The sequence below is a fragment of the Indicator indicator genome, chromosome Z (assembly GCF_027791375.1).
Source record: "Indicator indicator isolate 239-I01 chromosome Z, UM_Iind_1.1, whole genome shotgun sequence".
Lineage (NCBI taxonomy): Eukaryota > Metazoa > Chordata > Aves > Piciformes > Indicatoridae > Indicator > Indicator indicator.
The window spans coordinates 64,499,109-64,526,417 of NC_072053.1; the positions used below are offsets into that span (position 1 = coordinate 64,499,109).

The following is a 27,309-nucleotide window of genomic DNA, read 5'->3' on the forward strand; positions in this document are numbered from 1 at the left end:
TTATGTTATCTTTTCTTAAATGAGTGAATTCTAGCTGTGCCCTAAATGTCTGTTGAATAATAATGTTGTTTTCCAATGTGTGTGTTTCCTGACTTAAAGCACTCAAAATTGAAGAATTACAAGAAGCTTTAAGGAAAAAGGAGGAAGAAATGAAGCAAATGGAAGAGCGATACAAAAAGTACCTGGAAAAGGCCAAAAGTGTAAGTATATGTGTTCCATCATAGTGATCCCTCTCTGACAGACTGCACCATGAATAAACGTAAAGGAGGTACCTCTGTGCACACTAGCAACTGAAAGAGAAGGAAGGCCCAATGAATTCTTTCTGTCTTCTTACTGTTACAGTACCCAATACTGATAAATTCTGCAGAAGATACTACCCTGTTTTAATATAAACCCTTCTAAAGCCTCTGTACAAATGTATGGCAACTGCTACAAATGTTTGAGAGTTACCCAGACAAACCTTTTTAAGCAGGCTTTTCTATTGGCTGATGACAAGAAGAGGATATTGAACCCTTTTCTAATGCTGTGGTAATCTATTTCTTTGTGGAACAAACTGATTTTCTCTTACAGGTCATTCGCACCTTAGATCCTAAGCAGAACCAGGGTGCAGCTCCTGAGATTCAGGCTCTGAAAAATCAGTTGCAGGAGCGGGACAGAATGTTTCATTCATTGGAGGTAGTAGTCTTCATGTTTCCTGGTATATGTATATTTTCTCTTTTTTTTTTAGGTATGGACTAGTGCTAAAACTAATACTTTTATTACACTTTAGTTTTAAATGTGCTGTTTCATGTTTGTTTTATAGAAAGAATATGAAAAAACAAAATGTCAAAGAGAAATGGAGGAGAAATTTATTGTTAGTGCCTGGTACAATATGGTAAGGATCTTTAAAACTTTTTATGAAGGGAAAAAATGGGGAAAGAAAATCTTCATATTGCTTGTTTCTGGGTTGTTTAGAACAATATTCATTTGTTTACATTTCTGTTTGTTTGAAAAGCATTTCCCAACACACAGAGAAACAAATGCTTTATGCTTTTTAATATTTTTAAGCTATCACTATAAAAGTTCCTATGATAACCTTGGGGTAAATGAGAAAGAATGTTTGTTATTTTCAAGTTTTAAAACCAGAAGTAGCATGTTGTACAGGGAAGAATACCTCTGATTACTATTTTGTAGTCCCAGCTCTTCAATTATACTGACAATGCAATTTACTTTCTTCAATTCTCCACTGTCCAATTTTCCAGTTGTTTCTAATGAAGGGGCACAAGAAAACCAATACAGCTTACTTGCTGCAGTAACTCCTCTGAGAAATTACCCCTTTAATGTGAGTGCAAGTTTAGCCCCATGCAAAAGGTGAGCACAGGGGCAAGACCTCACTTAAGTTATCCAAACCATAAAGAAGTGATCTGTGCAGCTGTACAGTTTTTGCTGGGCCTGTGTACCAGGAGATTTTTTTTCTTTAATTATTTTCAAGGCTTCTTTGTAAAAATGTGGCTGCATTGAAACTGTTCTTCAGCAGAGAGAATCCGTGACCTGTGTAATGTTTCATTCTGCTTCATTGTAGACTTCAAGTTCCTCTTCTCTCTTATCTTGGAAGAGCTTCCTTCTTGCCATTTTACAGTCTTGTTATGTTTATAAATAATAAGCCAGAAATTGAACTTAAGCAGAGTGTTTGAATCCTTTAAATACTGAAGGCATTTGGCTGGCTGTGTCCTTAACTGATTTTGAATCGTTAGTCCCACTGACAAGCAGAAGCCAAGCCTGAGCTAAAGCTGTGGTTCAGTAGCTTGTCGTTAACACAAAGATGAGCATTGATAGCTTTGTCTGTGCTCCGCTTTTATACACAACTATGCAACCCATCACCATTATACTCATTTCCTCCTTGCATTTACTCTTGGTGAAAACAAGCTTTCTCTCAAGATGTACTCCTGCAACATAGCTGTTATTTTCACAGAGAGTGATGATGCTTTAATTATTTTCAGGAGAAAGCTAGTATTCTAACCCAGCATAGTGAAGGGGGCCAGGTGGGGAAGAGGAAGCACTTTTGAAAATGTTTATCCAATTACCATATGTTTATGTGGAGAAGATTGTGTTCAGATCTGGTATCTGGGACATCTGTTTCTCTGCGGTTCCTCTAAAACCAGGCAATGACTGGAAGGGAAAGAAAAGAAGCAAAACCAACCAAAACAACCCACACACAAAGAATTAGGAAAAATGTTAGCTTTATCCTTGGGTTTATGATGCTTTACGTTTGAAATTAAAAGAGCTTAGTCGGTGTTGGTGGAGACAATATAAACAAAATGTAAATGAGTAAAGTTGTTCAGTATTAATGTGTTGATATCCACTGAAAAGTTTTTCTTTGTCCATAGGGGATGACTCTGCATAAAAAAGCAGCAGAAGATAGACTGGCTAGTACAGGCTCAGGACAGTCCTTCCTGGCTAGACAAAGGCAAGCCACGAGCACAAGGAGATCTTACCCTGGCCATGTCCAGCCAGCAACAGCAAGGTAGAGAAGCCTTGCCCTTAGAAAGAAAACTGCCCTGTGATCCAGGCCTCTTCTATTACAAATGACAAGATTCGTGGAAAATCAACCAGCATCCTTTTTCTTTCTCCCGTAACTGCTCTTATTTTATGGTTGAGGAAAGGAATTTATTACGCTTTTGCTTTTATGTTCTATAGTGCCCTTTAGTTATGCTATTGGAAGTCCATCTTTCTCTCTATGAAGTTTTTTTTAATGTGCCAAAGTTTTGAAAATGTCTAAAGGAGTGCTGTAAAAACAGTCTTAGTTGTATGAAGCCTGGTCTCTGATGAAAAGCCTCATATGGGCAGTGTAACAGAGTCAATTTCCTGTCACAGTTATCTGTTTGTGCCTGTAAGGGTTTTTAACCTTTGTTCAAAGGGAATTAGGCTTTTTATTTCATGTGCTGACTGGTTGCTTCACAAAACGCTGGAAACACATTGCAAGAAGTACAAGATCAGTACATAATATTATGATGAAATACATTTGCTACTAAAAACCATACTAATAGCAAAAATAATGTCAGGGTTTTTATCTCCTGCCTGCAAAGTCAGTTTTTATTCCTCACATTGCATAGGCAAGCAGGATTGGTTTGGGAGGTTTTGTTTTTTGTTTGTTTTGTTTCCCATGTTTTTCTTTATGTACTGGTGTTACCTATTGCTGGCTGAGTGGAATATTTCAAATGGTTTGTTCCACTCTTCTTGGTCAAGTACATGCTTGATATATATTATGAAAAGACTGATAAATTTTTAGAATGTCCTAATGTGCTACTACATCATCCATTTTAAAATTACATTTGCTTTAAAATTTTATAATTATAGATGAACAGTACATAATAGATCAAGGTCCCAGTTAACGTTGTTGATGTTAATGTGTTCCAGCTGTCATTTCCTACTAAAAGACTTGTGTTTAATGTATTGATTCAGGGTATAATTGTATCAGTTGCCTTACTAATGGTACCAGTGCCTTCAGGTGAGTTTGCTGACCTTTTGTGCAAACCAGCTGTGATTTGTTGTACTGCTTTTTCAGTATGTAGCTGGTTAATTGTACATCAGCCTCTGTGGCACCTTCATGTTGATCAGTGGGGTTGATGTTGGTCCCTACTATTAATTTAGGTTCTGCTTTTTTTCTCGTGACTAATTCTACACTCTTTTTCTACATTCTTTTGTCAAAGAATTAATGGACACAAAGGACCTGAGTATTGGTCAAAAGTTTCGTATGTTTGTATATGTACATCTTGTGTTGATTCAGTTTTAAACACTTTTCATTTAGAGACTGTTTGGACCCCAATGCACATTCAGTCTGGCTTATAAATTTAATCTTTTGTCTTACTTTAATGGCCTCCCAAATGAAGACATGTTTTTATAAATCTTTTTAGAGAAAAGACATACTATCATTTATTAATCGTCTTTTGCTTTGCGGTTCTGGGTAGGCTTTCCTTTTTCCTTAAGACAGTTAAGTGTTTTCTACAGTTAATTCACAACTTGAGTGGAATAAGCAAAGGATAATTTAAATAAACACACCTAGATTAAAGCATAAGGAACACTTTTAGGTACTGATTTATGCTCAAGTACATCATCTGTTTTAATCTAGGTTTAAAAATGCATGTCTGAAAATTTTTATAATTTCTGCATTTTTTTTTCCTCGCGGTAATATGCAAACAGATGCTCAGCAGTCTTTTAACTGCATATAGGTTTGTCTTTTATTCCTCACATTTGGCAAAACCTGATTTTTTTATAAACGTTGTTTATTCAATGTAAGACATATCTGAGCTGTGCTTGCACGATTAGATAAGACAATGAAAGCTTCTTGTGTGCAGAAAGGTAATAATGTAAAACAGGTTAGGGACAATTTCTGTAGCTCGGTGAGACTCACTTTGCTTTCTCTTACTGAGATACAGAATACTAAAGGGACAAGAAGTCATAGGTGTTATCTGACAAGATGATGACAGTATGTATATTTTACTGATTTTATTGTGCAATCCATTGTAGTAATTTGAAGAACTCTTCACCACACATCGTGTGTGAACAGGAGCAAGTAAGATCACTTCTCTGGAAGAATTTGATTTCTTGTTTGAGGTTATGGCATTTTATATCACCCAGACCAAGAACCTAAGAATAGCTAAGGCTCCGTTTTTTGTTTTAGTCTGGCTGGCTCTGTCAGTTACCAAACTGCCAAAGCCCATTTCTGAAAGCAAGGAACACTGTGACTCTAAAGGAAAAGTCTTATCTCTTAATTTGACTAGTAATATAATTTCATGTTGCTATTAATTAAGTGCAGGTCTAAATTAATATGAACATAATCTGCACACTAGAATATAAGTGCTTGCTTTTATTACTTTGACATTTATTTTACCATTTTACCTCCAAACTTTTGATAACATATGATTAGGAGATGGATAAATGCTAATTGGAAGCCTTGTTTTTAGCTTTTATTTTCCTCTCACTCACGGCTTCTTTCTTTCTTGGTGGTTGCTGGCTTTTATCTTCTGCATTGTGGTTCTGATCAGTCTTTTTCCCTTAAGATAAGGCAGTCAAGTGTTTTCTGTATTTCCCCTCGAGAATATATAGCAACATTACAGAGTAAGAAAGATCAAAACAAGACTAATACTGAATCACTGCTTTACTGTTGCTCATAGTAACTGTTGGGCAGAATTCACAAATTTGTAGACGTTCCAGTATTTCACAGAATTTGTTTTGAAATATAAAAACCTAAAAACATACTGTAATCTAACAGAAATAGGCTTTCTTGCTCTCCAGTTCCAGTAAGTTATTTGTTCAGTTATCTAATAGTAATCACCAGGAATTCAATTCCTTCAGCATTTTACTTCTATTATTTGCTGCATATTTCAGTTCTTAAGCTTTGGATGTAGATGAATGTAGGTGGTGAACATCATTAAATATTCTTTCACAAAACTAGTTCTTTATTGAAAGGGTTTGGCTTTGCCATTTTTCTTGCTTGTTATCAGCTTTGGAAGTAGCTTGATATTATGAAAAAAGGGGCTCAGAGTGTGACTTAAGGAAATAAGCACATAGATGACCTGCCAGTGAGTGCTGTCTGTCTTCTGTAATAAAAAACTCCTGTATATCATAATTCTCTCAGTACCTTAGATACTTCTAAGAAGCTTTTAGGAACAGTTTTTGTGGGGCAACAAAGGCTTTTTACGCAAAACTGTAGTGGCAATTATTAAACTGATAATATATCCTGTCCTGATACACTAAGAAAAAACCCCACAGATTGAGGTTAAAGAGAAAATGTTCTCCTGGACAGTGCTAAAACAGCTGAGGAGCTCACAACAGTGCATTCCTGGGTCCTGTGCTGAGCATCTGCCCAGGATAATATTTCTGTGAGATTTTAACTAATGCCTACAAACCATAACAGCTAAACTGATTGATATTTTCATTGTTCAGAGACAAAGCTTAGTTTATGGCCATAAAGGATGTGTGTGCGGTGCAGCTTCTGTACTTCCATGGAGAAGTTACAAGGTTAGCATATCCGATGAGACATTGCATAAAAGATTATTCAAGTTCTCTGTTTTCTTGATAGCATGTAACCACTTGGATCACGTGTGTTTTCCACGTGCTGTGAAAACTGAAGTAGTCTACTTAACAGTTGTGTGCTCAACCCACAGTGCAAGAAAGGAAAATGATCTATGAGAGCATTCAGCTTATGTATTGTAAAATGAATTAAATACATAATGGCTAAAAAATGCTTTTCATTATCTCTTGGAAATAAGCAAGTGGTAGTCTTGTCCTATTTCAATGTTATTTGCAAGAGCAGTAATGCTTCAAGTTTCCTGTGGCTCTCTATTCATGTAAGGAGCATTGGCAATTATATATTCATACTGTGTGAAGGAATTAATGGTGAATATTCCTGTTGCTGCTTTATGATGATCTTACATGGCAAGTTATATGTGCAAACTGTCAAGAAAATTTAAGAGGATTTGAGTGTTTTAAAGTCCACAGTATTTTAACATCTGCATATGGCTTTTGCTTTTCTTCAGTTCTCCAGTATAGGAGAATATCCATTTAGCCACTTCCTGGATGATTTCTAGCAGAATTAACTGTCTGGATGTGTGTACACTTTCTCTAGATTTGGCAATTGGAAAATAATTGCACCACTTGTTTTCCTTCTAGTTAGTGATTTGGAGGAAGACTGTCCTGAATGTGGCTAATTTTTCTTTCTTACTAAGCAAAACTGTACATTAATTTTATGGAGATTTTTTTACTGTTGCCCAACGTTCTGACTTTTTGCAAGGATTGATGAGGGAGATATTTTTGCACTCGAAGTCAGCTATGCAATGCCGACTTCTTACGGGTTTTTGCACGTGTTTTAGGTAGAATTTGGACTTTGTTTCACAGCAATATCGTATTGTTAAACTCAAGTGTGTCCAAACAAGTATATTGTGCAAATAAATAGCTAAAAGAGGTACTCTGTCAGGAAATACTTTCAAGTGGTGTTTTTTCCTGTAAACCAAGTAATAATACTTCAGAGGTTTCATCTACAGAGTAGTTTAGTAGCTGGATTATGACTGAAATTTGATCTCAGGAAAGCAAGCACCTATAAAGAAACCTTTTCAGAAGATCTTCCTTAGAACAACTGTATTAGCTGGCACTGGCAGTGTGACACATTTAGCAATCTGTTAAGATGAAGAGGTGAATAATTAAAACAACCTAAATGTAAAGATCAGGTAAGCAAGAAATTAAATGAATAAGATTTTGAACATTACAGGCAGGTCACAGCCCTCCCAAACCTGAGCAGTCCAGGTCTCTTCTGTGTTTTGACTTTGTGCCTTGCATCAAGAGAAGGAAGTGAGATCTTGCATTATCTCATAAGCTGGTGTAGGAGCAAGTAATAAATCTCACTTGCACTCAGAACCTCCACAAGCAAAATCATGTTACTGGCTTGTGGCACGTGTCAGATTCTAGGCAGGATTGTAGCCACGCTCTTGGTTTGTCACTGTCAAGGAGTCGGGAAAATATCCTAACTGATTGCATTCTCTTGCTCGTGTGATATTCCCTCTGAAAATCCAGAAAAAGAGCAGAAGGCTACTTCATCAGATGGAAGGTGGAGGGTACAAGATGCAAGCAACTATTAAGTTCATAAATCTGAAGAGCATTATGTCTTTCACCAGACATCATTTTGGTGTTAATTTTAAAACAGTGAAACAGAACCCAAGCTTTTACAGCTTGGTTTGGGGGTGAGGGGAGGATGCTATTGATTTTGAGTTGCAGCTGACTAAGTATTAGAGGCTTTATGTATGTGAAGACAGAAGCTGTTGTTATCAGCCACAGCAGCCTCAGACTTCTTCCATCTGGTGTAGTGAACCCCTGGAGATTTTGACTGCTGCTAGCTTCATTCCACTATATTTGCAAATGTTGAGGACTTAACCTAGCTTTGTCCTCTGTTTTTCTTTGACTTGACTTGTATGGAATCATTGAACTATTTGTTCACAAAGTGTACGTTTTTTTCAGGTGGTGTTTTGGTTTTTTTGTTACATGTCAGCTCATTGAATTAGGTAATGAGTTATGTTGATTGAAGAGCTCTGGAGAACTTGACAAATCACAGTCTCATGGGACCTTGAATCAACACTTGGCAGTATTGCCAAGGCAGCTTCTCAGACAGCTTGTTCTGGTGTCAGGTTGTAGTCAGTAGGTTGGTAGGAGCTCATGGTTACTGTTGCAATTGAAGTCCTCATCTGTGGCCCAGATTCCAACCTTTGCTTTTCAGTTTTGCCAAGGTAATGCAGGACTGTCATGAATTAGATCTTGTCAGTAGTTGGCTCTGGTGGCACATGAGGAATTTCCTCTCCTGTGCTGTGTGCATAGAGTAATTGGAGAACTGCATATCCTTTGCTCTTGCATGTCATCTACAGAGTGAAAGCAGGTTCCATTTGTCAGATAAAAAATTCTTGCTGCTGTCTTGTTGCTTCAGATCTCAGAGGCTGATCCGTACAACATGAAAAGCATTGCTAATAGAGGGAAATCCAGGACAGTTGGGAAGCCTTTCCCATCTGCTGGTGACTTTGTTCATTGCTTTACAGTAGAGAGGACCTTTACTATCACAGATGAAGTTAGAATATCACTTTTCAGAAAGAGCAGCATGGTTATTTTGATAGTTACGAAAGTGGTCATTTATCACCACTTTGAAGAGCTGTTAACTGCTGTAGCATGACACAGATCTGCAGTACTGCAAAAACATAGGATAGCTTATTCTGCAAATGAAACTTCAATCTCTAATAATTATCCCTAACTTGAAGAGAGAATCAACATAAAGGCCAATTCTTAGTTTGTTAACATGCTTGTATTGTTAGCATGATCATGCGAAAATTCCAAATGGTGTAAAATAAGAACTTGTAGTAAGATCATCAGACTTTTGAGTTGGATTTTAGTATAATAGTCATTATGTAATTAAAATTTTTGTAAAGCAGAGATTATAGGTTTCAGTCACCAAATATTTGTAAGAAGAGAGAATATATTTCATGAAGGTGTCAGTGGTTTTGAGAGAGATTTTAAAGCTTTTACTTCGTATTAGCAGTAAAATGTTGGAATAGATATGAGCATGCCATTAGAAATTCTACAAGTGATGTTATTGTAGTCTGCTTGCTATTCTCTGGTTACAGAAATGCAAAGTGATGCTACTGCAGCTCTGAGGATTGATATGGTGAAAGGTTCCTTTAAAAAATCTAAAGGAAATTCCATAGAGATGCAGAAAGAAAAACAAAATTTAGCAGTAGAAGCCTGTAAGTTATTAAGTTAGGGAATCTGCAGGAAGAGAAATCTGGAGGCATTTACTTCAAGGCAGAAGTGTACCAGAAATATTTGGGAATTTCAAATTTGAAACCGTGTTGTTCTGATAGCTTTGGTGATCATGTTACAGAGTACTGCTTACAGACAGCAGATTGCTGGCTGCATAAAGCCTGGTCTGTTTGAGGACCAAACATTCTAAACAGGAAAAAAGTAGTTACTCAGAGAGGACATGTGGCTGAGGTTGGTTTTGGTTTGTTTTTATTTTCATTGGATTTGACATGTGTGAACACTGCCCTGAATTAAAAGTTCCTCTGTTGGTAGGTACCTCCAGAGCTGGATGTGTTAATGAAAAAGGCTGATGCCCTTTCTCTGGCTTTGATGTACTGGTTTGTCCTCCTCGATACTGTATGTTTTAAAAACCAGAAGAGGACAGTGAGAAGTTAAGGAAGATTTTAAGGGACATAACCACTTGTAATGAAGTAGAGATAGTAAGATTAGGCGCTGAATATTGAAGGGAAATGCCTGACAAAGAAATAATCCCTCAGGCTGACAATGAGCCTTCACTTATAGATGGAATATTTTGGACTGGCAAGGGAAGAGATAGAAAATCACTCCTTTATAGATGTGTCATCTGCTGCCTACACTGTCTCTTTCTGAAGGTGCTGCAGAAAAAACATGGGTTATGTCAAGTAAATTTACCTTCATATTGTGCATCTCTGTTTTCTAAACTGTTGCTGCCTCAACAGATAGCTTTAATATGTTGATCAATTTTGAGGAGTTTTCAAAGAGAAATCATCCATTTGGGGTTTCTTTAATTTTTTTTTTGTTGTTGTTTTGGTTTGGTTTTGTTGGGTTTGTCTTGGTTTTGTTTTGGTGGGTTTTTTTGGTTTGTTTTTTTTTTTTTTAGAATAAGATTAGAATTTCTAGTCAGAAAATGGCACTTTCAGATGAATTTGTTACATCCTTGAAAGAGAATATACCGTCCTGAGTTTACAATACCTCTCAGTAGTACTATTGACATAGAGAAACCTACAATGTAATTTCTGTTTGTGTGCAACAGGACACTTGAAGTGCTACTAAGTAATAGGTGTACTGACTAATAGGCAGGTGATATTAGAGAAGAAGGCTGAATTCATTTATGCACAATAGAATAGATACATGCTTACGTAGCTTGAACTTTCTATAGACTAACTACAGTAATCTCTGTATTAGTAATCATGAATTATGGACCCAAGCAGTGCCAAGCAAGCTTGGCAAGACAATGGTTATTCAAAATACACTCTTGAGGTCTGCTTTGAATGTGTTGAATGTATGCAATTGTTTTTATTTTTTAAAATTTCTATTCCATTTGATTTGTGTCTCTATGCTTCTGGTTGGATTTCAACCATAGTTAGTTTCTGGGATGGTAAATGACAAGGAAAAAAAGGAGGCTATGCAAGCTGCAGGACTTGTAGCATAAATATAGATTCTTTGCAATAAGTCCTCAAGGTTAGTTATAAATATCTTTCCTTATCTACTTCATTTGGATTTTCCTGTCAAAGGAACTGTTCTTAGAATCATTTTTAACCAGTGCAATACTTAAGAAAAGGAAGTGGGGAGAGAAACAATTTGCATCCTTTGATGTCAGTCTTATGAAGCTCTTTGTGACATCACAGTGAGTGCAGTGTGAAAATGAGAAGGAGCTGTAACTGCTGTGCCATGCTGTGTGGGGATATTTGTGTTACTTCACCACAGCTGTCTTAGAAATATGTTCAATCTATCTAGTTACACTGGCCAAGAGAAAGGGTGCCTCAAATATACCAACCTCCCTAGTTCTCTTCTGCACTTAGATGCACTTCCACACCATTGTGATGTGCTTTTTGGGCTGCTCAGAGGTTCATAATCAGCTCATTGGTAATTAACAAGAACATGTATAATTTTCTTGCAATTCAAATGTGTATTTGCATGCAATGAATAAAACTCATAGTGCGGTGGTGGTGCTGTTGTAGCCTCATGGACAGAAGGAGCTTTAATGAAACATAAATGCCGAAAGCCTTTGATGGTGCTCAGAGCTCAAACTCAGACGTAGTCATTATGACCCTGATTGTCTTTCTCTATGTAAGCACACGCAGTGTGGGACAGTCACTTTTCACTTGATTTGTTTTTTTAAATTGTTGTACTCAGACAGCAGAAATGCCTTAGACATTTTCATTGCTGTGTAAGCTTAGTTGCCATAGCTGTGTTAGTTAAGAAGAGTGCCCTGAAGGTCTTCACTTAGAAGTGCTTAAGTTTGTCTGAATTATGTGTAACTTTAAATAATGTGTAAGTCTGATTTTGTTGCTCTTGCCAATTACCAGCATGTAACCTTCCTCTTAATTTGAAGCATTGCTCTGGCAAAGATGTTTTCCCCATGAATTTGCACAAATCCAGGTAGAGAGAGCCTTACTAAACTGCTCTGAAAAATACCTGTTTTGTTCTTTTCTCTGGTTGTTTTATTTTTAACAGTAATGTTATGTGCTTTTTAACTTTCTTCTTTATTCTTTTATTTGCAGTGATGTGGTTGCATGACCTGCAGCATTATTGTAACAGGGACTGTTCAATGCATGACTTGCTTTTCTGTCCAGACTGCATAACCAAAACTTAACCAGTTCTACACTTAAGACTCATGGCCATCTGATTTCAAAGGGGATCTACTTGCAGAGAAGCCTGCCATCTGGGGAGTGGCTTTCCCATTTCCTGCTTCCATTTACTCTTTCTCTTCACAAAAAGCCTCTTATGAGGCTGGAAGAGAGAAAATGCAGTGTTCAGAACTCGACAGGAGGTGTTCCGCAAACTGACAGAGCAGTGTCAGCTCTCCATTTTGCTTCTACCTAGCCACTCCCGTAATTCCGATTAACAGTATTAACACACAGACTTCCTGCAATGTTTTCATGAACTATAAAATCCTAGTCTTGGTGAGTTTCTAAAAACACCTTTTGGTTGCTGTTAAACACCTTCAGTTGCACCTGCACCCTTAATGGATCCACTTGGAGTCTTTAAATACTTTAAGCAAAGCAAAGGAGGTGTTTTAGCAGGAGAAATGACTAAGGAATTGCTGCTTGGCCATCCCAGGCAAGCTACCAGGCTGTCTTGTTCACAGACACTGCCTGCTTCCTTACTATGTATATACACAGTAGATTGTGGCTGTCGTATTTTTTCTCTCTACACTATAGCTGTGTTGTCAGTTTCCTTCAGAAACTTTTCAATCTGTGTACAACTGTTAAAACAATCTGAGGAAAGAACGTGAGTGGAGACCAGTATGAAAGCCATCTACACTTTCAGTATTACGCAGACTGTCCTTGCCAGTTACTAATTTGGGTCATTTATCTTTTACCTACACTGCTTTATTAATATTTTTTTTTCTCCTTATCACAATCTTAGCTATTTAACTTCCAATTGCACTAGCTTGGCCGTTTCTTTGTATTACAAAGTTTAGCTATAAGATTTGCCATATGTAGACAGTGTAACTCAACATGCTGTGTACTGCCTATATTAATTTAAATGTTACTTATTTAATATTCTTAAATATATGCATATTTGTACTGCTGTTTCTTTGTTTTGTATTGGACATCCAGTACTGGCAAGATTCAGAAGATGAGGGAATGCTGTAGTGTTGTAAGTTAAGAGGTTTATTGTATCAGAGTTAGCATGTGGCAGACGGGAAGGGGGCTTTTAAAGCCACAGGGCTTGCTGGAACATCTGAAGAGGGTCTGAGTTATGAGTACCATAACTGGTTTGATTAAAGTCCAATGCTACAGAAACCCCAATCTTGCTCACTTGGGTCTTAATCCTGCAGAAATATAAACACTTGTGTATCCTGCTTGCTCCAAGAATGGTTTTGCTTTTTGGGGCAGTATCATAGCCACTGGCCCCATTTTCCATATGACCACCCCTATGCTGGAGAAATGTGTCCACTAGTCTCTGGAGTCACTTCTTGTCACAAACCATGGTGTATGCCTTGTCCTGTTAAGTGGGGCTCTGTGCAAAGCTTCACCTTGTGCACTGAAACTCCTAAACGTGTTCAGTCCTCAGGGATCAGGATACTCACTGTTGGTGGCATTGTGCCTAGTGACTTGGAGAAAAGACAGACCACATCCCCACCTCTGTTTCCACATGGGAGTCTGTGCCGCTCAGCAAAGGGAAGGGCAGGCAGGAATGGGCTCCCAAGCAGACCGTGCAGGAGAGGGAAGGACAAGCATTAAGAACCTGGTGAGATGTGTGGCGTGTTCCTTTCTGGGTACCATACCAGATGGGGGAGCCTGTGGCTGCCAGGTGCTCTGGCTGACAGCAGTCTGGAAAGACACCTCGAAGGGGATATAGCTTTCGTGGTCCACCAGGACCTGGGACAGTGAAGTCTAATGTGACCTGCGGGGAAGATCTGGGGTTTGGTGGTGACAAGTCAGGTATTCCTGCAGCAGCACTTCCATCAGACTGAGTCCAGTCGAGAGCTAAAATTTTTGTGTCTTTCCAGACCCTAGCCATCATTCCTTTCCCTTATGTGCCCAGGCAAATATTACTAAAAAAACTTGTTTCTCTTGGGTGTTAAAGGCATGATTTTTTTCCCAATTTGCAAGTGCTACTCCAGTGGGGATTGGACACTGCCACAAGTCAGGCTGGATGTGGGAACTCTGAACCAGGGGCTTTGTGCAGGGCGGGAGGGGATGGCTTTTTTTATGCACCCGCCTGCTCAAACATCCCAAGGTGAAGCTGAGCAGTACCTCATTCCTCCAAGTGGTCTGTGCAAATTAGGGATTAAGTATCAGTTGTTCTTGAGTCTGAAGACATTTGTATGTGAGTGTGTTTAGCTAGACAGAGTTCATTAATGCAAGAGATGTCAGGTGGTGCCAGTAACTTTCAGCAAGTGAGCTGGCTACTTTCGTTAGATTAGCCTAGCACCTCTGCCGTGAAGCATTTGTGAGTTCACAACCCAGAGGTGATCTCCAGCATGTCTCTGATATACTAACTTCATTTGTGCTGCATAGAAAACTTTAATAGCAGCTTGTTTGACAGTCCTGAATTAAGTGTCAACAAATTATCAAAGTAACTGTTTGTGAAGTTGCCAGTGATACATTTTCTGTAAAAGAATGGATTCTTGGAGTGTCAAAATGTTAATTTCCCATTTCAGTTCATCTACAAATTTTGTAACTGCCAGAGTGGTAGCAGTATTAATATACATATCTGTATATAGACCAAAATATTACTCAGTAATGATCATTGGAATCAAAATGTTTAATATTTTTTCCCCAGTCAAATACACTAAAGCTCCAAGGTGACAAAAGAGTGTACAGTTAAACAAGTTGTAAATAAATGCTTATATAAAAGGTAAATGTCTGCCTTCCCTTTATTTGGTAGTTGGTTCTAAACTAAGTCCAGTTGTGTCCACATTGAAGTTACTGGTTTGAGCCTGTTTTGCTGCATATGGTGATAACTGCAGGCAGGGGGCTTTTGCAGGCAGCTGGTGATTAACAGGGCCCGCAGCAGAGAGGAGGTAAGATGGGTAATACCAAAGATGGGCAATACCAAACTTGCCTGTAAGTGCACTTGGAACTGGTCACTGCGGAATGGCTGCACAAAGCTGTACAAAGCACCAGCTACATAGGGCCTGCTTCAGTGCTCCTGGATACAAAACAGGCATCTTGGAAATGCCCCCTTCATGGAGCTGTGCAAAGGAGGGTGGATGGCAGGTAAGCAGCAGCCACCTGAAACAACAAACCTGACTTTTGCTAGAAAGTATCTTCTGTCCCTGTCCTGTCACAGCCAGAATTGTCCCAAGGGAGTTTGCCTCTCAAAAAGCCAAGTGGCCAAGGTTTAGCTACAGAGGTAGTTAAATGTGTGGGCAAAAAGACACTGCTGATACGGACAGAAACAATTGTCCTTCCTTTCTGCACTGATAAATTGCTTTGACATCGTGGGAGGAGGCAGCAGGGTGAGGCAGGGGTAGATGTTACTAGTTGTGATACAGAAGGCAACAGGCACCAAGGGATATTAAGACCATGAGTGTCCTGCCTGGTGCTGGAGCTGAGAAGGATGCTGTTGTTTTTCACCTTCCCAGCCTAACCATTCCAACCCTGCAGTGTAGTGTGCCTGCCTCTCCCATCCTGTGTCCCTCACTCTTCTACATCAACTACAAGGCGTGGTCACCTCCCTACACTATTTACTCCCCTCTTTATACCCCAAGGCGGGGGGTGGGGCGAACTGTGGCCAGGTTCATTCTGTCTCAACAAGGAGGAGCAGGCCTGCAGCTTGTCTTCCATTAGTACATCTATCCACCTGTCAACTGCAGGGGCCCCACCTTTACCACTGTATCCTGTATTTATCCTGGTATCTTACCAGATGTTCTTGCAGGATGTAACTGCCACTGCTGTCCTAAAAGAATGTGTGGTAGAAGCACAAGTTAGAAGCTGCAGTTTCCCTTGACAAACCATTTAATGTATTTTATTGATCGACAGGTAACTTTGAATGCTGTCCCATGCACCCACAAATACATCTTGGTGCACATGATCGTGTCTCAAGATCCTTTGTGCAACAAAACAGAGCCAAGAGCCACTGTGCTCTGCAGGGAAGCTGGCACCGGCGTGGCTGAAAGGACTGCAGAGCCACCAGGGTGGGTGGTGTCACTTGGCCACAGGACACAGAGGGGTTTCCACCCATGCTCAGCACGTGGCCTTATTTTTCCTTAGGAGCTGAAAGAATAAAATAGCCTCAAAGCAGCAAGGTGTCCAATTTATTTGGCAAAGCAGACAGATCCATGCATGAAGCAAAGGTCAGTTATGTCTGAGAAAAGAAAGATGAAGTGATGTACTTGGAGAAGTTGTCACATACCCAATGTATCCATTGCTTCCATCTTTCAGGTCTTCTGAGAGCCCCTGAGGGCAGCAGAGCAGCTCTGCTTCCTGGGACTTGTGGCCGTACCAGAATTGTCAAGAGGCACATGTCTCAAAATTGCAAAATGTGTATGTATCTAGATGTTGGCTCCTGGGCAGTCTACATTATCCATAAGCCACCTGGCAGCACCCCTCTATACCAAGAGGGAAGGTCTTACAAACCTTTCATTGGACAAGGGCAGAGAAACAAAAAAAAGCCCTTCTAAAAACACAAGCAGCCCCTACCCCCTAAACCTCCCAGGGAACTGACAGTCAGTCACCACAGCCACATGTAAAACTTGGAAGTGGATGGCAGTCAATAATTTATGTTTCATTGGCATCCCACCTCAGGGAAGTGATATTGACCCAAGGAGGGGGGAAAAAAAATCACAATGGACAGACAGTATACAGTGCAATTTTCAAATAAGCTTACCAGGGACAGGCTAGTGGGACTTGCTCCCCAGCACTTTCTAAGTCAGACTGCATTTATCTTCCAACTGCTATTAGATGCTGGCAACAAACCTATACCCTTCTGCCTAGCCCCTTCCCCTGCAAGGCTCTCTGGCACGCCTCACTAGCTGCAGACTAATGCCACAAAAGCTGGCAGGCTTGCTACTGACAGCACAGCAAGAGGCTGTGTGCCAGCTCACACCACCACTACACCCTCCAAGCAGCCAGAGACCTGTCCCAGCCCAGCTATGAACCTCCACAGCCAAAGAGCTTATATTCAGCATCACTTGTCAGGGCTCCCCCAAGCTGCATTAAGAATTTAGAAGCACACATCAGTGCCTGCCACAGGTGTCCTGACCCTCCAGGCGTTTTGAAAGTGCCAAAGACTAAGGGTTCCCTTTTCTGAAATCGTAGCATCTATGTTGTATGTCAGGATGAGGTGCAAGGGGGCTGCTTGGGGTTTTCTTTTGTCCCCTCACAGGATGAGGGCAAGAACCCTCTACAGGGTTCTTCTGCAAAGTTCCTGCTGCTTTCATTGTAGGCCAAAGTATGATCCTGACAAAGCTGACTCTGTAAAGGAAAAAACACCTTGCAGTAGGAATCAGCAGACTACTAAACACCTTTCTAGAAGCCATTTTGTGTTATTTCTAAACCTCAAACATCCCCCCCCAAAAACTACTGAAAATTGGTAAGAGTTAATGTGATGATCCAGAATACCTTTAAAATCCAAGACATACTAGGTTCATTCTCTAAACAGTCAAGGGCAATGCTGGTTTGCATCATCTCTTAAACAAGTGTCATGCAATTGTCCCCTGCAGAACAGCCATACACCACTTCTTAATTGCATATTACTGAGAAGAGTCCATTTTAAATCCATCTTGCCCTATCGAAACTTGATCCCACCTACCTGTGAGAGCATCAGATTTCAACACCTGCTGCAGCGCATGGCCTTTAAATGTGTTTACTACATGTACTGGTTCTGTATACAGTCAGAACTAATGACAGCTGCAGAAGTTTTTGGGATGAAACTGTCTGGGTAATACATCAAAACCAAAGAAAATCAACAGAACAACAGTCTTGAAAATGCTTTATTGAACTGCGTGTCTTATTTGTAATGTGCAGAAGATGTGTTCGTAAAGACTACAGGTTGAAAAATTCTCTCAAAATCCTCAGCAATCAATAAAAAAAAGGCCCTACTGGGGGTAACTCTCAGGATAAGCAGAGGCCTTATGTAAAGTTTCCATTGAAACATTGTCTGTGGCAGAGAGTAGAAGAAAACAAAGCTAGCACTGCTCTGTGTGGAAACAACTGGGATTTGATTTTTATTTCTTTTTAAAAGGAAAAAAAAGAAGACGGATTGAACTTGAGTCTATTGGGCTGCTTCTTTTGCTGCTGTTGTTTTGATTAGCATAGATGTCAGTTCCGCTTAGAACAGGACCTGGTGTTCAAATCTGTGAATTTGCTCTAAAGCACTAGCAATACTGCAAAGATGGAAGGAGAAAGAGAGAAGGATCGAGGTGAAAACATCTGGACAGACACCATTATGATATCATCCTAGTTTAAATTTTCATCAGAAGCTGTGTGCAATTTTTTTTTTATATAATCTAGCTTTTCATTAAAAAAATAAAAAAGAAAGAAAGAAAGAAAACCAAACCCAAACATACTCCTTCTGTCCTTGTCTTGGGGCTGTTATGGACATCTATGCACAGGAACACCATACTCCTCCTTTCCAAACTGACAGGGTTAACAGAGTATAGGCATGTAGGTGGCATAATTCAACTAAAAGGCTTTTACAGATTCTTTCTGTACCAGCAAAAATAGCTATAAGAAACAATAAATTAAAGGTGCTAACATTAGCACTGAAAAAAATCAATTCTAACATACTGACAATCTGGGAATCCAAATCCTCAGGCTCTCCTGATAATGAAATGCATCTGCAGACCATGAAGCAAATACATAAATAACTCAAAATAAAAAGCCTTTCACAATCTCGGTTGTAAACTAAGACAGCATGATCCAAGTTAACTTGGTTCTTAAACACTGATTATATGAATTGTCTATAGTTGAATAAAACAGATTTAACAGTTAATTTTAACAACCATAAAAAAAAAAAAAAAAGAAAACTTTAAACAAGTGAACACCCTTTGACTTCAGGAAACACAAAAGCCCCTTTCAGTAGCTTCCAAGAGTGCCCTTACTGTTGTGTCTCCCACAGATGCATAAAATGAAATTCAACTCCACATTGAGGTGATGGCTAACAGGCAACATTATGGTCACATACAGCAAAATGCCACACCCTGGTCACTACAGATCCACCCTGTGCAAGGACAGCACAAAGACATTGTTCTGTCACATAGTATTTAAAACCTCTTGCTGACTAGCAATTTGTAGCCAGAAAGTAATTTTTTCACACGTAACCTCTGAATAATGGGAAAGCTTCACGTTTTGTAATTTTACTCTTTGCATTTAAATTTTTTTCAAAGACAAGGTCACTAAAGTTCATGCACGCTGCAAAAACGTCATGCAGTAGTTAAGGTAAACCATCCAAGCAGTTTTTATTCATTAATATTCATAAATACACACAGCAGCTTCATTAGAGATTTTTCATTTTTTTTTCCTCTTCAGTTTGAATGTGGAGTATTAGGAGAGCCTTTTGCATGTCAAGGTACAGGACACAGAGCTTTTTGCTCTGCACTGCATCCTACATTTACCTGCCAAAAGTAAAAATTAGTTAAGTGGAAATGATTATCATATATATCTTTTCTCTCTTTCTTTTGAATGTACACAATGTAACAAGAGTGACAGACCTGAAATTACAATCACCAAAACAAACCCAAGAATGTTGTTGTCCACTTTCATTGGCAAATACAGCACAGAGGACATTGTCTGCAAAGTGGGATGTCATCAAAGAGGAGGTGGAGGAGGCTCATTTCCTTTATTACTCTCTTTTAAGTTTAGGTTTTCTAAAGCAACATCTAGAGGCATAATATCTACACAGCCCATAGCACCAAAATCTGCAATCTCCCCCCGCTCATCCTCATCTGAGGAGGAACTTTCTTCCCGCATCAAAGTGGACAGTAGAAGCTCCTGAACAAACAGACTGCAGTCTGCCCGTTCACTTTCCATCGACTGACGCTCTGCTTCTGACATCTTCGGGTCATTCAACCTGCACAGCAGCAAGGGAAGAGAACATAGGCAGTTGGTGAAAGCCCATTTCACTGGTGATGCTACTGACAGGTGCCAAAAGGCAGTAAAAATCCACTCCTTCAGGATAGTCCTACTTGTTCTTTGACAAGTACAGCTCTGGCAACCTCCAGCACCTGAGCACAGCAGTCCTTGATTGCTGAAACGGCAAACTGGAGCTTAAAGCTAGAGAACAATAATAAAAAAATCCCTGTTTGTAAGATTTCCTGCTATCCAGGATTCTCTTAGGGAGGGCTGTTACAACTTCCTAGACAATCACCATGTGCCCATTTTTTTTTCCTGTATCAGCTTCTTAGTTTGCATATGCTATTGTGTGAGGTTCATCCAGGACAGGGTGAGTTTGCTTCACGAGAAGCTGGTAGGGGATGCACACAGGACAGCCAGCTGAACCAGCCAGGGGGCTATTCCACACCATCAGCATGTGCCTGCTGTGTGAGGGGAGCGCTGGTGTGAGCAGGTGCATTAGGTGTTGGAGTTGTATTGTATTTCATGTTACTTGTTTTATACATGGCTTCTTTACTGTTGTAATTCCTGCAGTTCCTTCATGCTCTGTATTGTCCTGTGTGATAGTTTGAAACTGTCTTTTTAATTTTTTCCTTGCAAAGTTCAGAACAGAGAAAGTGAAAGAATGTAAATAAGTCACTATTGGGTGTAAGAAAGCAAAATACTGATTGTTCTAAACACTTCCATTGGATAGATAGAAATGTTTAAGAACTATTACTCAAAACAAAGTGGGGCACTCTGCACATTCTGCATTCTGCAGTGGGGGCAGTGGCTGGGCTGTCTGGCTGCTGTTTCTTCTTCTCTTCTGGCTGAAGATAACACATACTGACCTTGGCAGCTAAGTTAACAACTTTCTGCTCAACTAACTCTGCTTTTCTGTCCAGGGGGGTCTGGGGGGAAGCTCCTGGGAGAGAGAGAGGCCCCTTTGGGAGGGTCCCCTTGGGGGGAAGCAAAGGGAGATCGGTTGTGCTTTTCTGTTGATTGTATATATTTGTGAAAGAAACTCTGCGTTTCTTAGGCATAGTGGGATTTTAGAGACTGCACATTCCTGGATACAGTCAGATTGTGAAACCTCTCTATGATGTGACTCGAAAGAGAAACAGTTTCCAATGGGGTCCTGAGCAACAAGCAGCCTTTGACCAGATCAAGCGAGAGGTAGTCCAAGCGATGGGTCTGGGACCTGTCAGAACTGGTCCAGACATTAAGAACATTCTGTACACGGCCGCGAGTGACAATGGTCCAACCTGGTGCTTATAGCAAAGAGCTCCAGGGGAGACACGAGGATGTCCTCTTGGTTTCTGGGGTCGTGGCTACAGAGGCTCAGAGGCAAACTACACTCCAACAGAGAAAGAGATTTTAGCTGCTTATGAAGGAGTGAAAGCTGCTTCTGAAGTGATTGGAACTGAGTCACAACTTCTTCTAGCTCCTAGATTGCCAGTTCTGAATTGGATGTTCAAAGGCAAAGGTTCTTCACCACATCATGCAACAGATGCTACCTGGTCTAAGTGGATGGCTCTGATAACACAGAGAGCTCGAATGGGAAATCTCAAAAGGCCTGGTTTGGTGGAGGTGATCACAAACTGGCCAGAAGGCACAAGCTGTGCAAAACCTCCAGAGGAGAGAGTAACTCTTGCAGAGGAAGCTCCTCCTTACAGTGATCTGTCTGATGATGACAAGAGATGTGCTTTGTTCACAGACGGTTCCTGTCGTCTGGTTGGGAACAAGCGGAGGTGGAAATCTGCAGTGTGGAGCCCAACGCGCAGAGTTGCAGAAGCGAGAGATGGAGAAGGAGAATCCAGTCAATTTGCAGAGGTAAAAGCTGTCCAGCTAGCTCTTAACGTAGCTGAACGTGAGAGATGGCCAAAGCTTTATCCCTACACTGACTCGTGGATGGTAGCCAATGCCTTGTGGGGTTGGCTGAAAGACTGGAAGAAGAATGGCTGGCAGAGGAAAGGAAAGCCTATCTGGGCTGCAGATCTGTGGCAAGACATTGCTGCTCGCATTGAGAGAATCCCAGTGAAAGTGAGACACATCGATGCTCACATTCCTAAGAGCAAAGCTACAGAGGAACAACAACACAACCATCAGGCAGATCTAGCTGCAAGAGTTTCCCAGGTGGACACAAACTCTGATCCTGATCCTGATCTTGACTGGAAACACCGAGGTGAGCTGTTCTTAGCTCAGTGGGCCCATGACTCGTCAGGACATCAAGGCAGAGATGCAACCTACCGATGGGCTCGTGACAGATCCATTGACATTTCCATGGATGCTATCACACAAGTCATCCATGACTGTGACATTTGTGCTGCTATTAAGCAGGCAAAGAGGATCAAGCCCTTGTGGTACGGTGACTGATGGTCTGAGTACAAGTATGGTGAAGCCTGGCAAATTGACTACATCACTCTACCTCGTTCTCCATCTGGTAAGCAGTATGTGCTGACTATGGTAGAGGCGAACACTGGATGGCTGGAAACTTATCCAGTTCCTCATGCAACTGCACGTAACACCATTCTTGGTCTGGAAAGACAAATCCTGTGGAGACACGGAACTCCAGAGAGGATTGAGTCGGACAATGGAACTCATTTCAAGAACAATCTTGTAAAAAACTGGGCCAAAGAGCACGGCATCGAGTGGATATTCCACATTCCCTACTATGCACCAGCTGCAGGGAAGATCGAACGCTACAACGGTTTGCTGAAAACCACTCTCAAAGCCATGGGGGGTGGATCTTTGAAAAACTGGGAGAAGCATTTAGCACAAGCAACCTGGTTGGTGAATAGTAGAGGTTCAGTGAATCGAGCTGGACCTGCCCAATCAGATTTGTTACGAAAGGAGGAAGGTGATAGAGTTCCTGTTATCAGAGAAAAGAATCTGTTAGGCAAAACTCTTTGGGTATTTTCTCCTTCAGGAGAGGCCAAACCTGTCCGAGGGGTGGTTTCTGCTGAAGGTCCTGGTCACACCTATTGGGTGATGCAAGAAAATGGTGAAATTCAGTGTATTCCACAAAGAAATCTAACTTTGGCTGAGAGAGGTTAAATTCAGAGTGTTGCACAGACACAGCATCGCGCCCAAGAGGAGAGTCCATGAGATCTACGGTGCACGAACCCTGAGAGCCCTGAGCCACCTGAGAGTCCCTGTTCCTTCCTTCGCTCCATCTGCGAGGAAACAAGCTGTTTGCTGTTTTTCCTGTGATTTGACTCTTTTGAATCATCTACATCCGAGATAGCCGGAATGGACTATGGTCTTTATTCACCTATTGTTGTAGATATTATTTTAGATTAGATAAATGGTAGTAGCAGCCAATGGAATTGTTTAGAAGGGGTGGACTGTGATGGTTTGAAACTGTCTTTTTCATTTTTCCTTGCAAAGTTCAGAACAGAGAAAGTGAAAGAATGTAAATAAGTCACTATTGGGTGTAAGAAAGCAAAATAACGATTGTTCTAAACACTTCCATTGGATAGATAGAAATGTTTAAGAACTATTACCCAAAACAAAGTAGGCACTCTGCACATTCTGCGTTCGGCAGTGGGGGCAGTTGCTGGGCTGTCTGGCTGCTGTTTCTTCTTCTCTTCTGGCTGAAGATAACACATACTGACCTTGGCAGCTAAGTTAACAACTTTCTGCTCAACTAACTCTGCTTTCTGTCCAAGGGGGGTCTGAGGGGGAAGCTCCTGGGAGAGGAAGGCCCCTTTGGGAGGGTCCCCTTGGGGTGAAGCAAAGGGAGATCGGTTGTGCTTTTCTGTTGATTGTATATATATATTGTAAATGTTGTGAATTTTGTATATTTGTACATATTCATGGCATTTCTCTGCTTGTAAATACAGCTTTTCATTTGCTTCCAGACTGAGCTAGCCTGGTTATTGTTGGTGGGGGCGGAATTTCAGCTCACACAGACACACTTTATCAAGACTAAGGCAAACCAGAAATAGTGAAAGGTCAAAACACAGACCAAGTTACCTTGTAAGAAGAAACTGGGAGTTCTGGACAGTCTGCTGACTGTTTTCTGTGTTAGATGTGTTGGTGGTTGTTGTAGATTGTGTCATAGTGCTGATATTGATCGTGTTAGTACGCCTAGTTGCATTGCGTGCAGTCTCCAGTTGTTGTCTTGCTGCCTGTGCGTGTTGTCGTTCCAACTGCAGTTGCATCTGCAGCTGCTGTAACTGAGAAGCAGAAGGGCCAGAGGAGTTCAGCTGTCCTCCTGCAGAACGCCTCACGCCTGATAGCTGAGATAAAAGCTCTGCCAGAGAAAAAGTTTATATGATGAGTAAGCTCTCCACAACAGAATGAATACACCCTGAATTCTAGTGCATCCATTCCTTTTTTCAGTAAATAGAAGAACAATGCTGAACAGCCCATGAAGCTCTTGGAAGAAAGTTCACTATCTCACAGGACAAGGAGGAGCGAGTCATCTATCCAGATGTATTTCAAGTAAGTCCAAGTTTAATTCCTCCAAAATAATAGAAGAGCAAATCTATAAGGAATGCCTGGCAAATCATGTCCTCTGCTGCAATTCTCTTGAAACTTCGAGTCAAAATAGCAATTAACTAAGGATCAACTTCATTTTGGCTTTGATTGGTGACTTTTCCTCTTAGTGGAAATTCCCTCAAACACAGGCTTCACTCTCCCAACATCTCAAACTGCTGCAGCAAAGAGGAATATCATACTGTTGCTTCAAACACTTGTACTAAATAAGCACTGCCTCTCATTAACACTGAAATAGTCAAGCATTTTTACTGTAGGTTTTTTTTTTCTGCAAAAGGAGAGAAGGCCTAGAAATTTAAAAAAACCCTGTCCGTAAACCTTTTAGCTCAGAGGGATGAAATGCTTATAGTATGTTTCATTCACAATTTTTTAAAATAAAAATTACTGCTCAGTGCATCAGTGCAGAACTTCAACTCTACCCCCTGTCTAGAAGTTAATTCTTACATCAGCTTCTTGCTATAGCTGATGAAAGGAGGACAGTATTGCTCCTGCCCCTCACCTCTACACAAAGTTACTCTATAGGTCATGACAATTTTCCTTTCATTGCATTACCAACAGATAATCCTTCTAAACAGGGCTTTCTCCGAGCGATTAAAGCAAAATGCACTTGTTTTCAATGTCAGGAACTCAGGACGGTCAAATGATTTTTAACAGCACTGAGAGCAATACCAAGATTAAATAACTTTTCCTTCCATTGTAACTACTAGAACATGCCATAGAGGGAAGGAAAAAAGTAACAGATGCTATAATAATGTATTTTAAACAGAAAAATTCTAGTGGACTTTACTATTTATTACTCCAGTAAAATGGAAGATACAAAGCTTGCAGACAGGATTTAGATGTATTTATTCCCACTGTAAATTAAAGTTTAAGAGCACAGTGAAACAGTATTTGGAAGATGTGAGCTTGAGACATAGCCTTGTTATTAAAAAGGACATCCAGCTCAGGGTGCAAGTGAACTCTAAATGCAAAACCAAAGCTTCCTTCAGGACAGATTCAGCAGAATGTCATTTTATTATTCCACATTTAATACTGCTCGGTGAGGTCCTGTGAAGCTGAAAAACCTCAGCAGCCACTCCACATTCAACTGAGCTGAATTAGCTGCCCTTTTAAGAAAAAGGCAAGGTCTTCCACTAGAAGCTTCACAAACACCCTCATCACTCCTTGAACAAACTCCAGTCCTTTTCAGACCCTCCTGTGACCTCACACTCTGTTTTCTTCTCTGGATGAAATACTTCTTCCTAGATAATTTTAATAGGTTAAAACAGGTCACAGAAGGCCACTGAGCACCAAAGCCAGAAGAAAGGCAGGAAAGGGGACCATGATTAAGAAAGGCAGTGGAGCCAGAGCTCCCCTTTCAGAGGCAATGCCTCATTAATCTGGCTGGCTGACCCTTTGAAGAAGTCACAGCATGACAGTAGGAAGCTCCAGTTATGCCTTCTTGGCATCTGAAGCAAAGATGGATTATGCAGAAATTCAGGTTTCCTTGACATGCTGGCATGGTCAAAGACCACTACATAAAACCACTTTGATTTCTCCTTAGGTAAAGGCTATTTGCTCTCAGAATTGTCTTCATTCTCCATTTTTAATTTCCTGTTAAAAAGAAGTTATTTTCACATCAAAGCTAAACACAGGCAAAACAAGTTATTCCTGGGAATCCTAAAGACACAGCTTCATCATTTTCTGGTGTCAAAAATGGGACACCCTTCCCCACCTCACAGTTTTCAATAAATTTGACCAAAACAAAAGGCAAATACCTGCAATGGTACATTTATGCAAGAAATTAGAAGTACACCTTAAAATAAGATTTAAATCCATGATATTGGCAAATCTGGTATCTGAACAGCAGCCTGAATGCAAATGCAACATTTTAAATGGCCACTAATATGCAAATTCAGCTAATTTAATCTTGAGACAGACTGTCTCCTCTGTGAACACCTGCATCCACATGACAAATTACAATGAGATGTACTGCTGTAGGTGATGGAAGTTGGTCACCATCAGTTGTAAAAAATGCACAAGACCTGTGCATAGATTAAGTTGGGGAATAACCCTCATGCTGTTTCTATTCAAAGCACAAGCTGCAGGCAGCTGTTTCAACATTTCCACACAAAGGCCCTGCAACAACCCAGTGAAGTGTCCTGCTCAGCTGCAAGCAGCCATCAGCAACACTTGCATCATGGGCTGTTATGTGTACATGCAGATTCACACAGCAGAAAGCAAGGCAATTATTGTCTTCAATTTTACTTCCTCTGTGTTTTAAGGACACTGAGGTAAAATTTGTGGTTACAGCTCTTACCAGCTATAGGATCCATGGCTTCTCTATTGCTTGGAGAATACGAACTCTGAGAAGATGAAAGCCCAGCAGCAGAACTGGTAGTAAAGTGCATGTTTGATCTACGTGCGCGGGGGCCTCCCAAACCCCGGCCTGGGTGGAACATCCTACGTACATGCCGAACACCACTGGATTCATCGTAACCAGTAAGTTAAGAAAAAAGAACTGCGTGGCAGTCAGTGTTCAACTGAACACAGGTGAACACTCTTCTTCATTCACAAAATAATGATTCAAACCTCTGAAGCAAAGTTGAGATAGGCTGTAGCCATGATGCCAGTCAGACTTACCCTTTGGAACTCAAGATAGCCAGTGCTGCGTATACTAAACTCTATTTCTCCAGCTTTTTGTGGTGTCTAAGAAACATCAGGATTAATTTCCAAGGGCTTTTTAGACCAAATTTTTTGCTTCATAATCTGAAAACACCGACAAACACATGCTCAGCCAAGCTTTTTATAGAGACATAAGGATTTTATTCTCCCTTCCCAATTCTTTAGTACTGAAAAGAATTTTAAAAGCTTACTGCCATAGTAATTACTGTATCTGGTTTTTGTACTTCATGCTTTTATCCAAAAAAATTCATCATATCAGATCTTAAGAAATTTTAAGTTTCTGGAGTATTCAAAGCAGCATCATCACACCCCTTTGCTTTCTTAGCCAAAGGGGACATTTTAGCCATTCTCTTAATGGATT

At 40.4% G+C, this 27,309-nt stretch overlaps 2 protein-coding genes across 2 annotated transcripts in view; one reads left to right on the plus strand and one right to left on the minus strand.

Annotated features, from left to right (window-relative positions):
* Nucleotides 1-14,597, plus strand: part of HOOK3 (hook microtubule tethering protein 3) — a 102,661-nt gene extending 88,064 nt beyond the window's left edge. Inside the window, exons 20-24 of the mRNA XM_054397959.1 lie at nt 100-200; nt 571-675; nt 803-874; nt 2,367-2,503; nt 11,796-14,597. Of these exons, the coding sequence (XP_054253934.1) occupies nt 100-200; nt 571-675; nt 803-874; nt 2,367-2,503; nt 11,796-11,811 (431 nt within the window). The 3' untranslated portion in view covers nt 11,812-14,597. The remainder of the gene's footprint in view (nt 1-99; nt 201-570; nt 676-802; nt 875-2,366; nt 2,504-11,795) is intronic.
* Nucleotides 14,598-18,743: 4,146 nt separating this feature from the next.
* Nucleotides 18,744-27,309, minus strand: part of KCMF1 (potassium channel modulatory factor 1) — a 52,036-nt gene continuing 43,470 nt past the window's right edge. The window contains exons 5-7 of the mRNA XM_054397494.1: nt 26,584-26,761; nt 23,760-24,039; nt 18,744-19,761 (exon numbers count right to left, since the gene is read on the minus strand). Of these exons, the coding sequence (XP_054253469.1) occupies nt 19,500-19,761; nt 23,760-24,039; nt 26,584-26,761 (720 nt within the window). The 3' untranslated portion in view covers nt 18,744-19,499. The remainder of the gene's footprint in view (nt 19,762-23,759; nt 24,040-26,583; nt 26,762-27,309) is intronic.